Genomic DNA, 17,059 nt, shown 5'->3' with positions numbered 1-17,059 from the left:
CCCAGCGCCTGGACACTTCTGGTGGCGGAGGACAGGGGGGAGCTGGCACGGTCCTGGGGTCTTCTACGTCGCGGTGCTGGGGGGGGTACGGAGGCTCTCGCCCCCCTCCCTGCTGCTCCGTCCCACCCCAGCAAGTCAAATCCAAACTCACGAGAGCAGATTTCCTTATCGCTGCATCTCACCGTCCCGCCGCTCCCGTCCTCAGCTGCACGTTTCCTCGCTGCTCAATTAATTTATTCGTGCATTAGCATGCACGTTAAGTCTCCAGCAGCAGCCCATCTCCAGCGCCGGTGTTCCCAGCACCCATGTGCTGCTGCCTGCCCGTGCGTGGGTGCTGGGCCACCCCCTGCCTGGTCTCTGCACTCGGCGTCTGCCTCAGCTGCCCCTCCAAAACCCCCTTATCTGGCCGTAGGGAGACTTTGGCCATCGTGTCCCCCTGCTCCCGGCGTGTCCAGGCTCCCAAGGTCACAGACGGGTAAATGCCAGCTCGGCTCGCGCCAAACAACGTCCACGTGCGCGCTCGCGCTCTGCATTTGGCAGGAGAAACGGCACAAATCGATGCTGAAACGCCACAGGCTTTGCACCAAGCTGTCTCGGGGTGGAGGGGGGGCACAGGAGAGCCGCCTGCCCCAGGCACGACCCGCACGGCTCCCACCACGCCGGCAACCATCGGCTAACATCTGAAACCTCGGTCGTTTGGGTGAGAACCGACTAACGCAGCTTCAGCCTGCCCTGCCTGGGCTCCCTGCCGGCAGAGAGACAGAGCCAGGGCACGGCACGGAACCGCCACCGCGCTCTCGCCGCGGGCTGTGCCCTGCCCCAGAAACGCCGACGTCTCTCCGTCAGCCGGGACGCCGTCCTACGAGACCGGCGCAGATGGACGCGGTCACCGCGGGGGAATCCCGTTGCTCCCGCCGAGGACCGGGGGGTGAGCTGCAGCACGTGTCCGCCGAGCCATCCCGTCCCGCTCCGTCCCCGCGCCGCAGCGCCGATGACAGCCTTCCCCTGGGCGCAGAGACACGCGGGTGTTGCACCGGGAGCCAAGGAGGAGCTGAAGGTTTCTGTTAGCCTGCGGCAGGGACGGGGCGTGATTTAGGAAATTAAATGCAAGGCTACGCGGTACCCGGCGAACACGGCGTGCTAACGAGATACTTGTTAAACCGAGCGACATCCAGCCTGCGTCCTGCTGAGGGAGTCCTCGCAGCTGGTGGGTTAAGTTGTGCCCCGGCACTGCGGGGCTCGATGCACCCAGGAGCTGGTGCCCACGAGCGTGAAGGGAGCCCACCCATCCGAGCGCTCATCACTGAACCCAACGTGCAGCAGCCAGCCGCGGAAACTGAGGGCTCCCCAGCGCCGTGCTGCTGTGCGTTGGTACCCGGGGTAGCAGCAGGGAGGAACAACTCCCAGGGTCGATGCTGAGAGCTGGATACCGGGGCTGTGTCGTTGTCGTGGGGGGAACAGGGTATTTTGGATGGCCCTTGGTGCAAACAGAGTGTCCCGGCCTCTCAAGGAGCAGAGGATGCTCCAGCTGCCAGGGGAACGGGCCCTGTTAAATCCTGCCAAGGCCAGCCTGTGCCGATCTTCTCCCATGTATCCCAAGCACAACTCCAGGCTGGGGGGGGCAATGGATGGAGAGCAGCCCTGAGGAGAAGGACTTGGGGGTGCTGGGGGGCGAGAAGCTCCACATGCCCCAGCAATGTGCGCTGGCAGCCCAGAAAGCCACCCGTGTCCTGGGCTGCGTGTCCAGCAGTGTGAGCAGCAGGTCGAGGGAGGGGATTCTGCCCCTCTGCTCCGCTCTGCTGAGACCCCCCTGCAGTGCTGCGTCCAGCTCGGGGGTCCCCAGCACAAGAAGGACATGGAGCTGTTGGAGCGAGTCCAGAGGAGGCCACGGAGATGATGGGAGGGCTGGAGCACCTCTGCTCTGGAGACAGGCTGAGAGAGTTGGGCTGGTTCAGCCTGGAGAAGAGAAGGCTGCGGGGAGACCTTCGAGCCCCTTCCAGTCCCTGCAGGGGCTCCAGGAAAGCTGGAGAGGGGCTGGTGCCAAGGGCAGGGAGTGACAGGCCAAGGGGAATGGCCTGAAGCTGCAGGAGGGGAGATGGAGATGAGATGGGAGGCAGCAATCCTTCCCTGTGAGGGTGCTGAGGCCCTGGCACAGGGTGCCCCGAGAAGCTGTGGCTGCCCCTGGCTCCCTGGCAGTGTTGAAGGCCAGGTTGGATGGGGCTTTGGGCAAGCTGGGCTAGTGGAGGGTGTCCCTGCTCATGGCAGGGGGTGGCACTGGATGGGCTGGGAGGTCCCTGCCCACCCAAACCATTCCCTGATTCTACGACTCTATGAAATACAGCCCAGCAGTTTTAGAGAGCAACACAAGGTCTCAAAGCAGACGTCCCCAGTCCGTAAGGACACGCAGGCACCCTCCGCCAGCACTGTCAGGCTCTTCTCGGTCCCCAGCGTTGCAGAAAAGAGTTGCATTAAGTTTGTCTCTGCTCTCACAAGCTGTTCGGGCTCCTGCTCTCACTGTAGCTCCCCTCATTGCTGCAGCCTCACGCTGCAGAATAAAGCTCAGGCTCGCACTCGGTTTGAGATCGCATCTTCCCAGCAAGGGGCTGAGGAGGAAGGAGCCAGGGGGAGCAGCGAGGATGGAGCCCCAAAACCCCCTGCTTCTCCTCGGCAGGACGCGGCAGTGCCTGCGCCTCTCTGCGTGTGATTCAAGTCCACGGCCAAGCCCAGCGCTGCACTGGTGGATGTCACGGGAGGGACAGCGAGGAGGGTGGAGATGTCCACGGAGCAGCGTGACGGCAGCTCCAGGGCTGGACCGCTCCGCCTTGGCGCGCAGGCGGCGGGGAGCTGATGCTGCAGTGAGGTCCTCATCCCCCCTGGGAGCAGGAGGAGCCAGGACCGGGGGATGAGCCAAATAACGCCCCCCCATTTCTGGGCTTGAATAGGGGGACAGCCCCTTACGGAAGGGCTGTGGCTTGTCCCCTCCCCGGCAAGGGAGGAGAAACCCAGAGCACAGCTTGCTCTGACCAGCACCGTTCTGGATCTGCTCCCTGCCAGGAAATGTCTCCCCGGCTGCGATGCCTTGCCCTGGGGTTAAACCCGAGAGGAAAGCTCTGGGGCCAGCTTGCCCCAGTGAAGACAGGGCTCCTGGAGGACCTTTCCGTGGTCCCAGGGGGAGCAGAGGTTGGAGACATCCGTGTCCCACGCAGCTGCAAGCTGCCCCTTTCCATGCCTCGATCCATCTCGGGGGTCTCAGCATCTGTCCCGGGGGCAGGAACCATCCCAACCTTCCGCACCAAGGGCAGATCGGGCTCCAGCAAAGCCAAGGTCCGCAGAGTCACGCAGCCAGGCTCTGACCAAAGGTCCAGGCGTTGCCTGCAGGTCCGTGTGGTGCATTCCTGGGAGAAACGCCCTTACCGCCTGGTGGGAGTTCTCCAGCGTCACGTTTAAAGGCAGATCCCTCGTCTGTGCATAATCCCTTCCTACGGCAGCTGCAAGTACTTGATATTTTGGACATTTCCAGTCCCCTGTCAAATCTAGTTCAAGCTGGACAAGAAGGTTTAAGTTATTCGGGGAAAAAAAAAAAAGGGGAAGTTTAGATGAGTACAAACCGTTCTATTGCTTAAGCCCCATTTCTCTCAAAAGCCAAGCAAGTTTGGTTCCCTGTCCTCTCTGCACTACCTGCATCACCGTGACGTGGGAAGGCGTCAGGCTTGGCTCTGCTGCTTCTGCTTGTCGGCTCCTCCACCACGTCTCTGCAAAGGAGACGGCGAGGAAGATGATGCCGGGTTGCTGGGAAGGCCGCAGCGGTCATCTCTGCTCCTCGGAGCCCCTCCAGGGTCAGCCCCTCACCCTGGCGGGTATTTTCATCTGAAGGCTGTGTGTCGTGGAGGAGCCCGGAGGAGCTGCACACCTCAGTTTTTGCCAAATTTCCTACTCCCAAGGGTGCTTGAGAAAAACCCATCGAGTGCCAGGATGTCACCCTGGGAACCCTCCGGGTCTTTGTACCCACCAGCCACACGCTGCCCGTCCTGGGACTGCGCCTGGTCCCAAACTTGGGCCAGAAAAGCCACCTCCTCGACTCGTGAAGCTGGGGGTCTCAGCGCAGGAGAAGGGCACGCTGTGCTCTCCCACAGCAGGAAGGATGTAGAGACTGGAAAGCCAGGAACCCTCCCAGCTGCCCCTCACTGGGCCAGAAATCCTCCCAGGCCCCTGGCCAGGACCCGTTCACACCAGTTTGACGTTGGCACAGCTGGACTGGTTTTGCTGGGGACCCTGCAGGGGTGGGGAAAGAGGACCAGGCATTCCTGCACGAGTGCTCAGCTCCTCCGGGGCTCAAACAGGGTTTTTTCTTCGCTGGTACGACAGCTGCTGCTGCTGGTGACACAGACCTATGGCTTTGGGAGGTGACAAAGCATCAAACCCCTGGGGCAGGACACGCTCCCCCCATGTCGCACGCTGCCACGCAGGCAGGGGTACTTTTGGGTGTGGAAGAGCCCACACGGCCGGTGCTGGGAGGAGACCCGCAGGGTGAGCAGCGCGGAGCTTCCCCCGCGTTACCGTTACGGCGCGGACGGGAGCGGGTTTCAGCCTTAGCACCCGCCGGCAAACAGCTGTTGCCATGACACGGCGCAGTTCGGTACACCGCATTCCCAGCGCCGAGGCTTCCCCAGCCGCTTCAAACACCATCCTCCCGAGGCACAACCTTCACCCCAGCTCACCCCCCACTCTCAGCTTACACCCAGAAAAGCGGGAAGCCCTTTGCAGCCCTCCTCCGAGGGAAGCAGAGCGGCAAAGGAACCGTGAAAGGGCACTTAGAAGCACAAGGGGACAACGGATGCAGAGCAGAGGGGACGCAGCCCGGCAGGCTTCGCACCGCAAGATCCAGGCTGGCTGCTCCAGCACAAGGAACCCCCGGTGCCAGAACCAGCCAGGGTCCCCCCGCTTTGCAGGTGAGCTCTTTGACTCCCTTCCCCAGCTCGACGAAACATCCTGTCCTTCACGCTCAGGATAAGCAGCAGTTTCCCCCCCCCCTCCCCAAGTAACACCTTGGTAACAGCGTAGGCGTTGTAAGAGTCACTGCCTGGCTACCTCGGGCCCAGGAAATCACATTAGCTCGATCAAATTTAAACTTTCAGTTGATGGGAAAAGAGCCAAAAGATACGAAGGCCTTTTCCTAGGCTGGGTGCTCTCCAGTTACACAGGGGGAGGGCAAAGCGTGTAGCAGGCTGGGGCTGAAAAGGTTGTTCCTGTTGGTTTTGCAGACTGCAAGCAGGCTGCGTTTGCACTGCAACTTCCTGAGCGGAGGCCACTACTCATGACACAGACACGTGATGAAATGCCAACACCCCATGGGGCGTACAGCCTTCCCCCCGGTGCTCCGGGCCTGGAAAACAACGGGTTAAATATGCCACAGAATAGCCTGTTTCCTCAAACTGTCCTCATGTGGGTTTTTTTTTTTTTTTTGGTCTGTTTTCTTCTGAGCAGTATGGTGCAGATGTGATAAAATGATGGCAGGATGTTCTCTGCTAGCGGACACAACCAGAACTCCAGGCTACTACACAGTCACCGCTACCATTTGAAGGCCAGTACATAGGAGAACAAGTAACGCGATCAAAATTTTTGACTATATTAAAATAGCACTCTTTACAGTTGGCTCTGTTCACTGCAACATCTCAAAACAGTAGCTGCATGCAAACAGATACCTCGCAGCCTACGCAAACTGGAACACAGACAGGAAACATACCACATCTCACTGAAAGTATGATCTACCCACAGCTCCCACAAGACTGAACCCAGTCCCAAACGTGCAGGGAACCGTCGGTTGCTGCCGACAATAAAGTTCTTGGTTTTTGCGGATGCCACGTGTGCACTGTGACCAGGGGACGTCCTCCGGTGCTGCCCGGTCCACCGAACGCGTGGCCTTCATGAACAAAGATCGGCTCCGCTTCCCTGCCAGAGCTGTCCCAGCCCTGCGTGTCATACACATGCACGGTCCCATCGAAACCTTGAATAAAAGGGAATCAGAGAGACTGCAGAAATAAATTGCTTTGCTCTAGTTCTGTTGGGCTTACGCTCACCTCCCAGCAGGACTGCTGAGACAAAAACGAGGACAAAAGCCCAGACTGACAACCTGTGACAGCAGAGCTTCCGAGCCCCCAAGGAGCTTGTCTCAAGCTAACAGCTGCCAGAGAGAACACAAGCCAGATCCAAAAAGCCTGTGAATTCACTAGTCTGAATTTGCAATGCTGTAGTCGAGAGGCAGCCTTGCTGCCCAGCCGGTTTTATCAAGACCAGAAGGCTGCGCTGCCATTCAGCGAGATCTGGACAGGCCGGAGAGTTGGGCGGAGAGGAACCAACTGAAATTCAACAAGGGCAAGGGGAGGGTCCTGCACCCAGGGAGGAATAACCCCAGCACCAGGACAGGTTGGGGGTGACCTGCTGGGAAGCAGCGCTGCGGAGAAGGACCTGGGAGTGCTGGTGGACAAGCAGCTCTCCATGACCAGCAGTGTGCCCTCGTGGCCAAGAAGGCCAAAGGTGTCCTGGGGTGCATGGAGAAGAGCGTGGCCTGCAGGTCGAGGGAGGTTGTCCTCCCCCTCTGCTCTGCTCTGCCCTGGTGAGGCCACAGCTGGAGTTCTGTGTCCAGGTCTGGGCTCCCCAGTTCCAGACAGACAGGGAACTACTGGGGAGAGTCCAGGGGAGGGCTGCGAGGAGGATGAGGGGCCTGGAGCATCTCTGGTGTGAGGAAAGGCTGAGAGAGCTGGGGCTGGTTAGCCTGGGGAAGAGAAGCCTGAGAGGGGATCTGATCAACACTTGTCAATATCTAAAGGGTGGGTGTCAAGAGGAAGGGGCCAGACTCTTCTCAGTGGTGCCCAGCGACAGGACAAGGGGCAACGGGCACAAACTGGACCACAGGAAGTTCCACCTGAGCGTGAGGAAAAACTTCTTCCCTCTGCGGGTGACCGAGCCCTGGGACAGGCTGCCCAGAGAGGTTGTGGAGTCTCCTTCTCTGGAGAGATTCCAAACCCGCCTGGACACCATCCTGTGCGACCTGCTCTGGGTGATCCTGCTCTGGCAGGGGGTTGGACTAGATGATCTCCAGAGGTCCCTGCCAGCCCCCACCAGTCTGGGGTTCTGTGATCCCTGTGGCCGGGCTGTCACTGGCACTATCACGGCAGTGTTTGCTAAGGGCTTGGGGGTCTTTGTTCTCCCAAGAGGGAAGCGGGAGTTCCCCAGAACCCATCCAGGCCCCTTCTGTAGTTCTTGGAGGGAGGCAGCTGCAGAGGACGATTAGCTCAGCTCACCACACTGCTGGCTCCAGGAGGAGCTCTGAACAACAGCTCCCTAACTGGGGTGTTTAAAGGTGGGGTGAACTAGACCTCAATAGAAATACAGATCAAAAAAGCATCCAGAAAAGAAGATCTCTGCCCAAAGCACGTACCTGAAACAGCAAGGCAGCCTTCCAGAGCAGGAGCCCAGGAGACGCACAGGAACTCCACACCCAAGCTGGGAGAAGGAACTCTGCACTTTGCTGAGGCCAAGAACTCTGAGGTTTTCCTTAGGTCTGTCAGGGTGAGATGCCCTCCGCTCGAGAGGAGAGCTACGGGCTGGGAGCTTGAGTCAGAGCCTTGAGGTCCGCGCCCGACTCCCATGCACCACCGCTCGCCACACGGCGCCGAGGGGACGGACACAGCCTCCAAGGGACTCTGCGGCTGCCGAACGTCAGCCAGGCACAGCTGCCCCTGGGCGCAGCAGAGGAGCAACACGTTGCAATCCAGGAACGCCAGGCCGCTGAGCTCCTCGCTGTTTCTGGAGGCTAGAAAGAGAGAGGCAGATCTCAGATGCCACGAGGAGCATTTACATGATTTCTCTGCTGCAATGGTGCCTGAGAAAGCAGATTTCCAGCCTTGTCCCTAGAAGCAACACTAGTTAGTTCTTCAAGAGAGCCAGCAGCAGAGACTGACAGTCTGCTCAAGAATTATCTCTGCCCAGGATCTACAGGGAGCGGGCACAGTCCGTACCCCTTGAAAGGTGAAGTTAACACCCAGGCAGAGGAGACAGCGGTAGCCCACAACTAACACAGCTCTGTTCGAGCTCCCATGGGAGACCTGACATGGACCAGGGCTCTGACAGCAGATGCCTCCAGCTCTGCCCCTCAGCAGTGGGAGTGGCACGGGGACATGGCAGAGCCCTGCAGTGACAGATTTGTCCTTCCCTCCTTTTGCTCAGCACACTGGGCTACAGCTGCCAGACACACACATTTTCCTCACTGGAGGATGAGGTGTGTGGGGACTGAACCTTACTGTGTAGGTGAAGGCAGATGGTCTTCAGGACCCCCAACAAACCAGACCTGGATTCACCGCCTCGAGCTAAAGCGGGGCTGGTTTAACGAGGCTGGCACGAACCCTCCTCCATCACACGGACAGATCCCAGAGCAGCACAGAGCTTGCTCAGAAGTTGATGCCGATTTCAACAACCCCAAGCAATGTGACTCTGGGGCCAGCACCTCCCTGGTTTCAGACAACAAACACAGCAGTCCTCTGCTGTCCCGATTCTTTGCACTGAAACCATCTACAGAGCTCTCGTAGGGCACAGATCTGGGGCAGAAGCCTGAGACATCACTGTCATGGGAACAGCGAGAAGCTGGAGATGGACCGGAGCATCGTAACCTCTTTCCTCAATACAGTGGTCTTTCTGCAAATGTCTTTATACCCTTTGGCACATGTGTGTAAGGACCCACCCAGTGAAACATTCGCCACTTGAGCAGTTACCCTTGCTTCACCCAAACCCCAACTTCCCAAAAATCAGACATTAGACTTGGTTTGAATACCTGCCATGTAGACGTTTTTCCTTGATTCAACCTCTGTAATTTGGACGCTGCTGAGTCTTGAGCCATGAAGGACCCACGGGGCTCTGGCCGAAATGGTTGCAATTTTAGCCCAAGGTTGCCCAGTGCCATTTTCTGTAGGTATGGCACTTACAGATTTAATAACATCTATTTGAAAGAGATGTAAGCAGTTGTAAAACACACCAAGAGTCAAGCAATCCACAAGATTAAGCTGTTTCACAGCCTCATAAAGCTAAAAGTGACCTACTAAACCAGTAAGAAATCAAATTACGATTAACTCCCTCTCCAGAATAAAACCACTCTTTCCAAAACATCCAGCAAGGATTGACAAGCCACTTAAAATCTAGCAAAATGCATGGAAAGTTGTGAATCCAGATGTTTATTTTCAACGAAGAAGAATAAGAAAACTTCTAATAACATTTTGAACTTCCTTTTTGGTGGTTTCAAAGTATTTCACAACAGTAAACAAAGCAACGGCAATCCTTTTCTAGAAGCAGGCAGACATAGGCTTGAAGAACTGAGGTGGTTCCTGGTATATCCTGAAAGGTGATGATCTGTGGAGCTCTTACTTCTAACCCTTGGGGTTATTAAGGGAACACTGTGCCAACTACATGATTAAGGGTCTTGTTTGTACAACTAAGAGCTCACAAATAAGTAGAAAACCACTGTGACAAGCCTAAACTGGCTAATTCCCATAGGAGGTTTGTGCCATCAAGTCCACATCTTTCCAAGCCACCACAACTGGTGTAGGTACTTGTCTCGTGCCCTTCTCCAGCCCCTGCCACACCAGAGCAGTCACTCAGGACTTCACCGAATGGGACTGGCACTCCTCTCCTCATTTTACACCCAGGAAGAAGGGGGAAGCTAGAGAAGCTTGACATAAAGACTACATTGAGAAACTGCCTGAGCTCAGAAACATGTTCCCTTACCAGAGTCCTCTGCTGACACCTGCCAGACCTGGAGGGAGCTGTCTGGTGGGCCACTCGTCACCAGTAAGCTGAGGAAACAAAAAGAACCCCACAAAACTCTTCAGGAACAGAGGATGTATCCCAGGCCTTTTTTCCCTGGCCTGGGATAAACTGGTCTGCTGGTCCTCCTTGCTTAGGAGCTCTCGCCTCTGCTTGGAGTAGAGAAGGAGCCATAAGGACCGTAACCCCAGAACTCCTCATGCCAGGGTGCTCTACACAGCCCAAGCAAACACAGTCCCAGGCAACGGCATTTAATTAGCACATTTTCCAAAAGCGCTAGCCTAAGAACAGTGCAAAAAGCCTCAAAGTAGCAACTGGGGCTTGTGTAGGAGGAGAGTGCTGAATGAGTGAAATGAATCAGCCAGAGGGAAGCGTGTTTGCTTGGTCTACAATCCACAGCAGGAAAAAACCTTCTGAACCTGCATACACAAGGACTTACACAGCGGTGGCAGCAGCTGCTAGTACCCTGCTCTGCCTGCTGAGCACCTCCAGACTCACGCTGCTCTCAGAGCTGGCAGGATTGACCAGCTGGGTTGGGAAGTGGGCAAGGAAAAGGAGCTTGCTCTCAGTGAACAAGCCCCCTCTCCATCTCCAATATGCCTTGGAAGGATCTTGTGGCCATACCTGGTGTCTGGCACATGTTTCAGGCTGTACACTGGGCGGTTTGAAAATCCACCACATTCCACCTTGAAATCTCTCTCTGGACACAGGCCCTAGAAATCAGAGGCAAGGTCATTTCCTCACACATAATGGTGCAGAACTTGTTGTGGTCAGTTATGACAAAAAAAAAAGACAGAGAGATGAGACACATGCTCACTTGGTAAAGCTCTTGCCTGTCCAGTAACGCCTACTTCAACAGGAGCTACAGGATCGAAGCATTCCAAAATAGAGGAAACAAACATATGGAGAAAGCTCCTGCCAAGAGCTCTGACCAGGTTTGTTACCATCCATGCACATCTGGCTCAGGAGCTTTCTGCTCACCCAGTGACAAAACACCACCTTCTACTTTAGCGCAGAGCTCACCCCCCCAAGGGCCACCACTGTTAGCAGTGTGGTGTGTCCCAGGCTTGGGCATCTCAGCAAGTCTCCTCCTCATTTGTCCTATTTCCCCACAAAACGCTTTCATTCACACATCCAGAGATGAAGTCTTCATGGCACAAGCTGCCTGCAGAGCAGCAGGATTAAATGACTGAGCCAGCAGTGCCAAGAAGGCCAGTGGTGTCCTGGGGTGCAGGGAGAAGAGCGTGGCCTGCAGGTCGAGGGAGGTTCTCCTCCCCCTCTGCTCTGCTCTGCCCTGGTGAGGCCACAGCTGGAGTTCTGTGTCCAGGTCTGGGCTCCCCAGTTCCAGACAGACAGGGAACTACTGGGGAGAGTCCAGCGGAGGGCTGCGAGGATGAGGAGGGGCCTGGAGCATCTCTGGTGTGAGGAAAGGCTGAGAGAGCTGGGGCTGGTTAGCCTGGGGAAGAGAAGCCTGAGAGGGGATCTGATCAACACTTCTCAATATCTAAAGGGTGGGTGTCAAGAGGAAGGGCCAGACTCTTCTCAGTGGTGCCCAGCGACAGGACAAGGGGCAACGGGCACAAACTGGACCACAGGAAGTTCCACCTGAGCATGAGGAAAAACTTCTTCCCTCTGCGGGTGACCGAGCCCTGGGACAGGCTGCCCAGAGAGGTTGTGGAGTCTCCTTCTCTGGAGAGATTCCAAACCCGCCTGGACGCCATCCTGTGCAACCTGCTCTGGGTGATCCTGCTTTGGCAGGGGGTTGGACTAGATGATCTCCAGAGGTCCCTTCCAGCCCCCACCAGCCTGTGGTTCTGGGACTGACGTGCCAACCTGCACTACCTCAACTGACCTACATGCTTTACCTTTCAACAAAAGTTGCTCAAGCCCTGGCCAAGTGTTGTCAGATCAACAGAGGCCAGGTAACAGCTTGTGCAGCCCAGCACAGCCTGGTCTCTGAAGACACTGGGCCAAGGAGGACAGAGTGACCTGGTGCCACCCTGGCTGCAACACCCACCTGGGTCTCCTTCACCTGCAGCGTTGGCGGTGGGAGCAGCTGCAGGATCTCGTTCCCACCAGACTGTCCATATCCAGCTACACAGACACCTTGGAGGTGGGGGTGAAAAACCAGCGCCACGGTGAGGGATGCCCCCGGCCTGGCCCACCCTCCCTGAGCCAGACCGAGTCATAGTATGGCCCATCCTGAACCCAGGACCCAGAGCCCCAGCCCAGGCTGAACCCCGGTACAGCCCCCCCCGCCCCCCGGGGCCTTGGCCCTACACCTCGGCCTCCCCTCCGCAGCCCCGGCCCGGCCCCGTGGCCATTTCCCCTACCCCGGTGGCTCCGGCTCGGCCCAGCCACCCTACCCCCCCCCGTCCCAGAGGCCCGGCCCCTCTCCTCCCCTCAGCACCACCCGGCCCGCCCGCCCGCCTCCCTCCGCCCCGCTCCCGCCCCAGACTCACGGTTCCCCCGGGCCCATTCGATAACGCGGGTGGGCGCCTGGAGCTCGAAGGTGTGCAGGTCCTCGTACCTGCGGGGAGAAGGAGGGAGGGAGGGAGGGAGGGGAGGTTGGCGGGGCCGGGGGCACCGGGGCCGGGCCGGGGCCGGGGCTCCCTCACAGGCGCAGGGACTGCAGCAGCCACTCGTCCGCCGCCGCCGCCGCTTCTTCCTCCTCCTCAGCGCCCACCGCCTCCATGGCAACGCCCGCCCGCCCGGCGCGCCTGTGACGTCAAGCAGCGGCGCGCAGCAGTGACGTCACTGTTGTCTCAGGGCGGTTCTAAACCGGTCGCGGCCGGTTAAAGCCGGTCGGCGCCGGCGGCTCTGAGGGGATCGCGGGTTGCGGTTGCCGCCCTGAGGGGAAAGGGTGCGGAGCTCGCGGTCTGCTCGCGTTGTGGTGTTGCCTTTAATTGCGTATCTCAGCAGTCAGAGCACTGAAGTGTGGGTAACAGGCTACGTGTGGGTTTGTAAGAGTGACCTGGGTAATACTCTTACCAGATACACAGAAATATCTGTGTGCAGGTCTGGTGATAAATTCGGAAGCCTCCCAAATCTTTGTAAGAGCCAGCCTAACCTCTGCCCTCAGTGCTGGTGCCTCTACGATGTGGTGGCATGATAGTTCCCAACTAACACTCCTTTAAGTAGGTCTTGCTTTTTCATTTTTAAGCAATTAAATGTGTGTCATTCTCAGGTACTTTACTATTTTCCTGGTGTATCATCGTATCTGTGCTGGTTTCCCCTGCTAAGAGGATGCTGCTCAAACTGAGACAGCAGGGCTGGGCCTCACCGCGAGCCCACGTTTGCAGAAGGTGATCGTTCTTCTGGTGACATGTTCCTCTCCGTTTCTCTCCGGCGTAGGCTCAGACCAGGTGCTGAAGGACCAGTGCAGCTAACTTGCTTCCAGCTATGGGCTTGCTGCCTGTTAACAGTGATGTTTTGGGATCGGTGGTGATAATTGGGAGTTTATTATGGATTATTGTTCTTTTTCTGTCGTCTGGCAGGGTTTTAGCTGGCACGCACGGTGGTGTGAGGCAAGCTGTGTCTATTTTCTGTAACACTGCAAGGTGGCAGCCTACAACTTCTGAGGTGGTTCTGGAGTAATCAGAAAAATGACTCTTTTTGCAGAAATACATCTGAATGTGAATCTTTTAGCCTTTGCAGTGTCTCCTATGTTATTTGACATTCCGTATTGTTTATTTTTCCCCTCAATTTTCACTGACTGTCAGTGTCAGTCCTGCAGAAGATGTCGGAGAGGAATGGAGGTGCTTTGGGCGGTTTTGTAGGGCAGTTTCCTGGGCTTCTGCGGTGCTTGGAGAGGTGGTAGGACATTCTGGATGATGTGATGGGTTTATACTTGGTCTGTGCTGTCTGAACTCTGGTTGGGGCTAATTCACGGCTGTCAGTAGTGAAGTGAGTGAGAAAGAATCAAGGGCAGAGGCAGAAGTGCTGTGGAAACAAGGATGGAAAGCTAGACCCCTTCCCTCAGCACAAGAGGCTGTGCGCTGCTCTGGAAGCAGTAACTGGAGCTGGTCGATGTGAGAAGCATTTCTCCTCACCAGCAGTTACTTTTCCTGACATCCTCCACTTTGTTACTTCAAGATTTGTTGGTATTAGAACCGTTCAGAGAAAGGATGACAAGAATTCTCACGTACAGAGGAAGAGGTATTTCATTCATGTTATTTTTTTGTAAAATAGCTCAACAGTCTGGAAATCACTAAAAGCCTTTTCTTAGCAATTCTTCCTACATGCTATGATTCAAAAAGAAAGTGTTAGATAAACATCTTGTGAAGAATCTGAAACAAACCAGCTGCAGGTTTTGGGTGGGGTTGTTTTTTTTTTTTTTAAGTGCAAACAGTACGATTGTTTTAATACCTTTGATTGTTAGAAGCCTGTGAGGGATGTTGGAGAGAGCCAGGCAGTAAAGCCATGACAGTACCAGCTGCATGTGAGAATACAGAGATGCGGCACTCCTTGAGCTCAGAGCTATGTCAGCCTTTTGTCACCCTCTCCTGTTAACTCTTTTTCTCATCTGCGTGCGTTAATTGCAGGATGTGAGCTTTGCTTGAGATGGGACGAGTGCGTAAGGTGCTCCTCCAGCAAGGCGTGAGAACAGAAGGAGAAATAGCAAAGGACGGGATGTGAGCTGTGGTGCAACCTTGCATTAACCCTGCATCACTTAAAATCCATGACGGAACAGGCTGTGTCTCCCCTGAACCCCAAGCTCTGGTTTAGGGAGTGGTAACAAGTGTTGGAAATTATCTCCTGGTGGCCAGTGGCTGAGGAGAAGGAGCATGAGGCAGAACAGTGCTGGATGCTGTGGGTCCCAGGTCGGGAGAGCAGAGCGCCTGAAAATGGTTTTCTCTGCATGTTCTTGCCTTTTATTTTATCTTTTCTTTATCTTTGCAGCGTACTAAGGGAGCAAAGTGGGTAAGTGGGGGTGAAAAGAGGAAAAAGCTCTCCAGTACTCCAGATAATGCACAGTGTTTATGAAGATAACAACTGAAGCAACCATTTAAGTTGAACCAAAATAAACATTTTAAAGCTTTTCTTAAAGGTCTGTCTGGAAATGAAATATTTTAATCTCAAAATGTTGAAGAGGAAAGAGTAAAAATGGGAACAGTTGTTACAGAGTTAATAGGAACAGGCTAAGCTGTTTCGTTATGCCTCAACGTGTGACTTTGCCATATATATTAAGAAAATACAAAAAACACCTTTGTTTAAGGTAGGGTGGGTTTTTTTTCAGCAGGTTCTGTGCATGCTGAAAGCCTGGCAAATCAAAGGAGTCTGAGAGTACCTACAGTCTTAGTTGCTTCTCTCTGCACTGTATTTGTTTTTGGGCAGCCTTGGAGACATGTACGTTGGTAAAGGGAATTGTGAAGGAGCTAGGAATGGAAGTTGTCACTTTGGGAACCGATACACTCTTTAAATGAGATGAAATGGTACTTGCCCTCTGGATGTCGAGCAGTCTTCAGTCTGAGTATTACACAGTAGTTACTCAGAAGGATAAAAATAGTATTTCCAGTTGCCATTTCTATAGCTGAGCCACCCTCAGAAGCCTGGAAGGAGGCTCAGGACATTATTTGAACTTACTTCACTGGAACTTTTCTGCACAAACTGAAATCTGTCCCCACATGGAGTGGATATGTGTGCAGCCCCACACAGACTGATGCTGTTGCCATACCCCAAATGTTACTCAGATAACCACGGGTGGCAAAACTCCGTTGTTGAAAAGTGCGTTACCTTTTTGTCCGCTACAGAAGCGTAGTCCTCTTGTGTCCCAGCTGAAGGTGACTGTGTGGGTAGGAGTGCTGGCAGTGCCACCTGAAGACTTCAAGTCTGCTGCACACATCTGTGTATTGCCTCTTCCTCGGAAGTGAAATGGCAAGGGGCTAGATCATCAGCTCTTACAGCTAGGAAGGAGCACTACCAAAGCAAAACAGGCAGCTCTTGAGGTCTGCCTATTTGTGGGAAAACTCAGACTTCAAGAGAGCCTCAGCCTGAAAAATCCTCACAATAGTTTAATTCTCATGTGTAGGTGATACCTGTGGGCAGATCCTCATTTTTATCACGCTTTAAGTGCACACGATGAAGTTTGGCAAACCATGCTACACGTGCAGGATGCCAGCCGACCTTGAAGGCCAAGGTGGAGCAGCTCCACCGCTGGGACCGTGAACCTGTCTGCTGAGTTCTGTAAGACAGCCTATTCTTGAACTTGTCCTGAAGTGCCAAGTCCTTGGTTTCGTGAAATCTGGCCCTGCTCTTTTCAGCTCTGTTCTCTGAACTTGAGAGAAGTAACCTCGTTTGTGATCCTTAATTGTAACATAGGGAAGATCTGTAAGATCTGGCAGAGCCCTTTGGCTACTGTCACAGGTTGGGTTTTTTTTTTTTACAGTTAATCAGTTATTGAGGTTTGGGCATATCGTGGGCTTTGGGGGTGAGTGACTATCACTGCTGAAAGCTTAGACCTGATGAAGGACTAGAGGAAAGACTGTATTCATCAAAGAAATTTTACTAGGTGGATTTTCAAAGACTCTCTGTATGAAGGGTGAGCTTATCCATGAAAATGTACTGTTCAGCCCCGAAGGTCTAAGAATGAAATTAGTGAAGGCTGAGGCTATCATTCCTTGTTCATGGCTGAAGGCACTTACCTGTTCATTTAGCCCCCAAGTGGAAACAATCCATTTGCTCTATGTAAAGAGGACATTTGTATTTCTCCAAGACACAGAAGTGAGTCTTTTTTTTTTTTTTAGTTCTATGATAATTTGTCACCACAGAATCCCTGCAAGCATGTGGAGAAGGAGAATGGAACGTGAAGTTTTGAGGCAGTCTGGCGTGCCTCACAGAGATGATCTCTAAGTCAAAATGATCTGAGGAGCTTTTACTAAGGCTTCTGGGATGACATGTGCATGACTCCTCTGAATGTAGATGAAGGTACCTAGTATTTGGGGGTTTTTTTGAAGACACCATTGTTTTACTGGCTCCAGTGCCTTATAGTGAGAGAAAACTGATTATTTTTTTTTTTTTTGGATGCCAATACAATTTATCAGACACTTAAAGAATTTCTCCCTGTACAGGTATCTTAAGAACATCCATTATTTGGTGAAGAAGTTCCTGAGTGCATTATTGTTTTGGGCACAGTAGAGGTGATGGACAGTACTGCTCCTCTGAGGGCTATGACGAGATATCTGCTGAAATGAGCTGTACCTCAGGCTGCAGATACTCAGCGTTCTTTCATGTTCCTGTGGGCTGC

At 54.6% G+C, this 17,059-nt stretch overlaps 1 protein-coding gene across 1 annotated transcript; it reads right to left on the bottom strand.

Annotated features, from left to right (window-relative positions):
- Window positions 1-5,602: 5,602 nt before the first annotated feature.
- WDR73 (WD repeat domain 73) lies at window positions 5,603-12,568 on the bottom strand. Its single transcript, XM_075742665.1, has 8 exons — window positions 12,432-12,568; window positions 12,276-12,343; window positions 11,831-11,919; window positions 10,438-10,526; window positions 9,775-9,842; window positions 8,828-8,992; window positions 7,439-7,813; window positions 5,603-6,004 (listed from the first exon to the last, which is right to left on the bottom strand). The coding sequence occupies exons 1-8, from the start codon at window positions 12,506-12,508 to the stop codon at window positions 5,766-5,768; spliced, it is 1,170 nt and encodes a 389-aa protein (XP_075598780.1). The 5' UTR covers window positions 12,509-12,568; the 3' UTR covers window positions 5,603-5,765.
- Window positions 12,569-17,059: the final 4,491 nt, after the last annotated feature.

The sequence above is a fragment of the Balearica regulorum genome, chromosome 1 (genome assembly GCF_011004875.1).
Source record: "Balearica regulorum gibbericeps isolate bBalReg1 chromosome 1, bBalReg1.pri, whole genome shotgun sequence".
NCBI lineage: Eukaryota > Metazoa > Chordata > Aves > Gruiformes > Gruidae > Balearica > Balearica regulorum.
The sequence above is the reverse complement of the archived record's forward strand: the minus strand, read 5'-3'. Positions and strand labels throughout refer to the sequence as shown.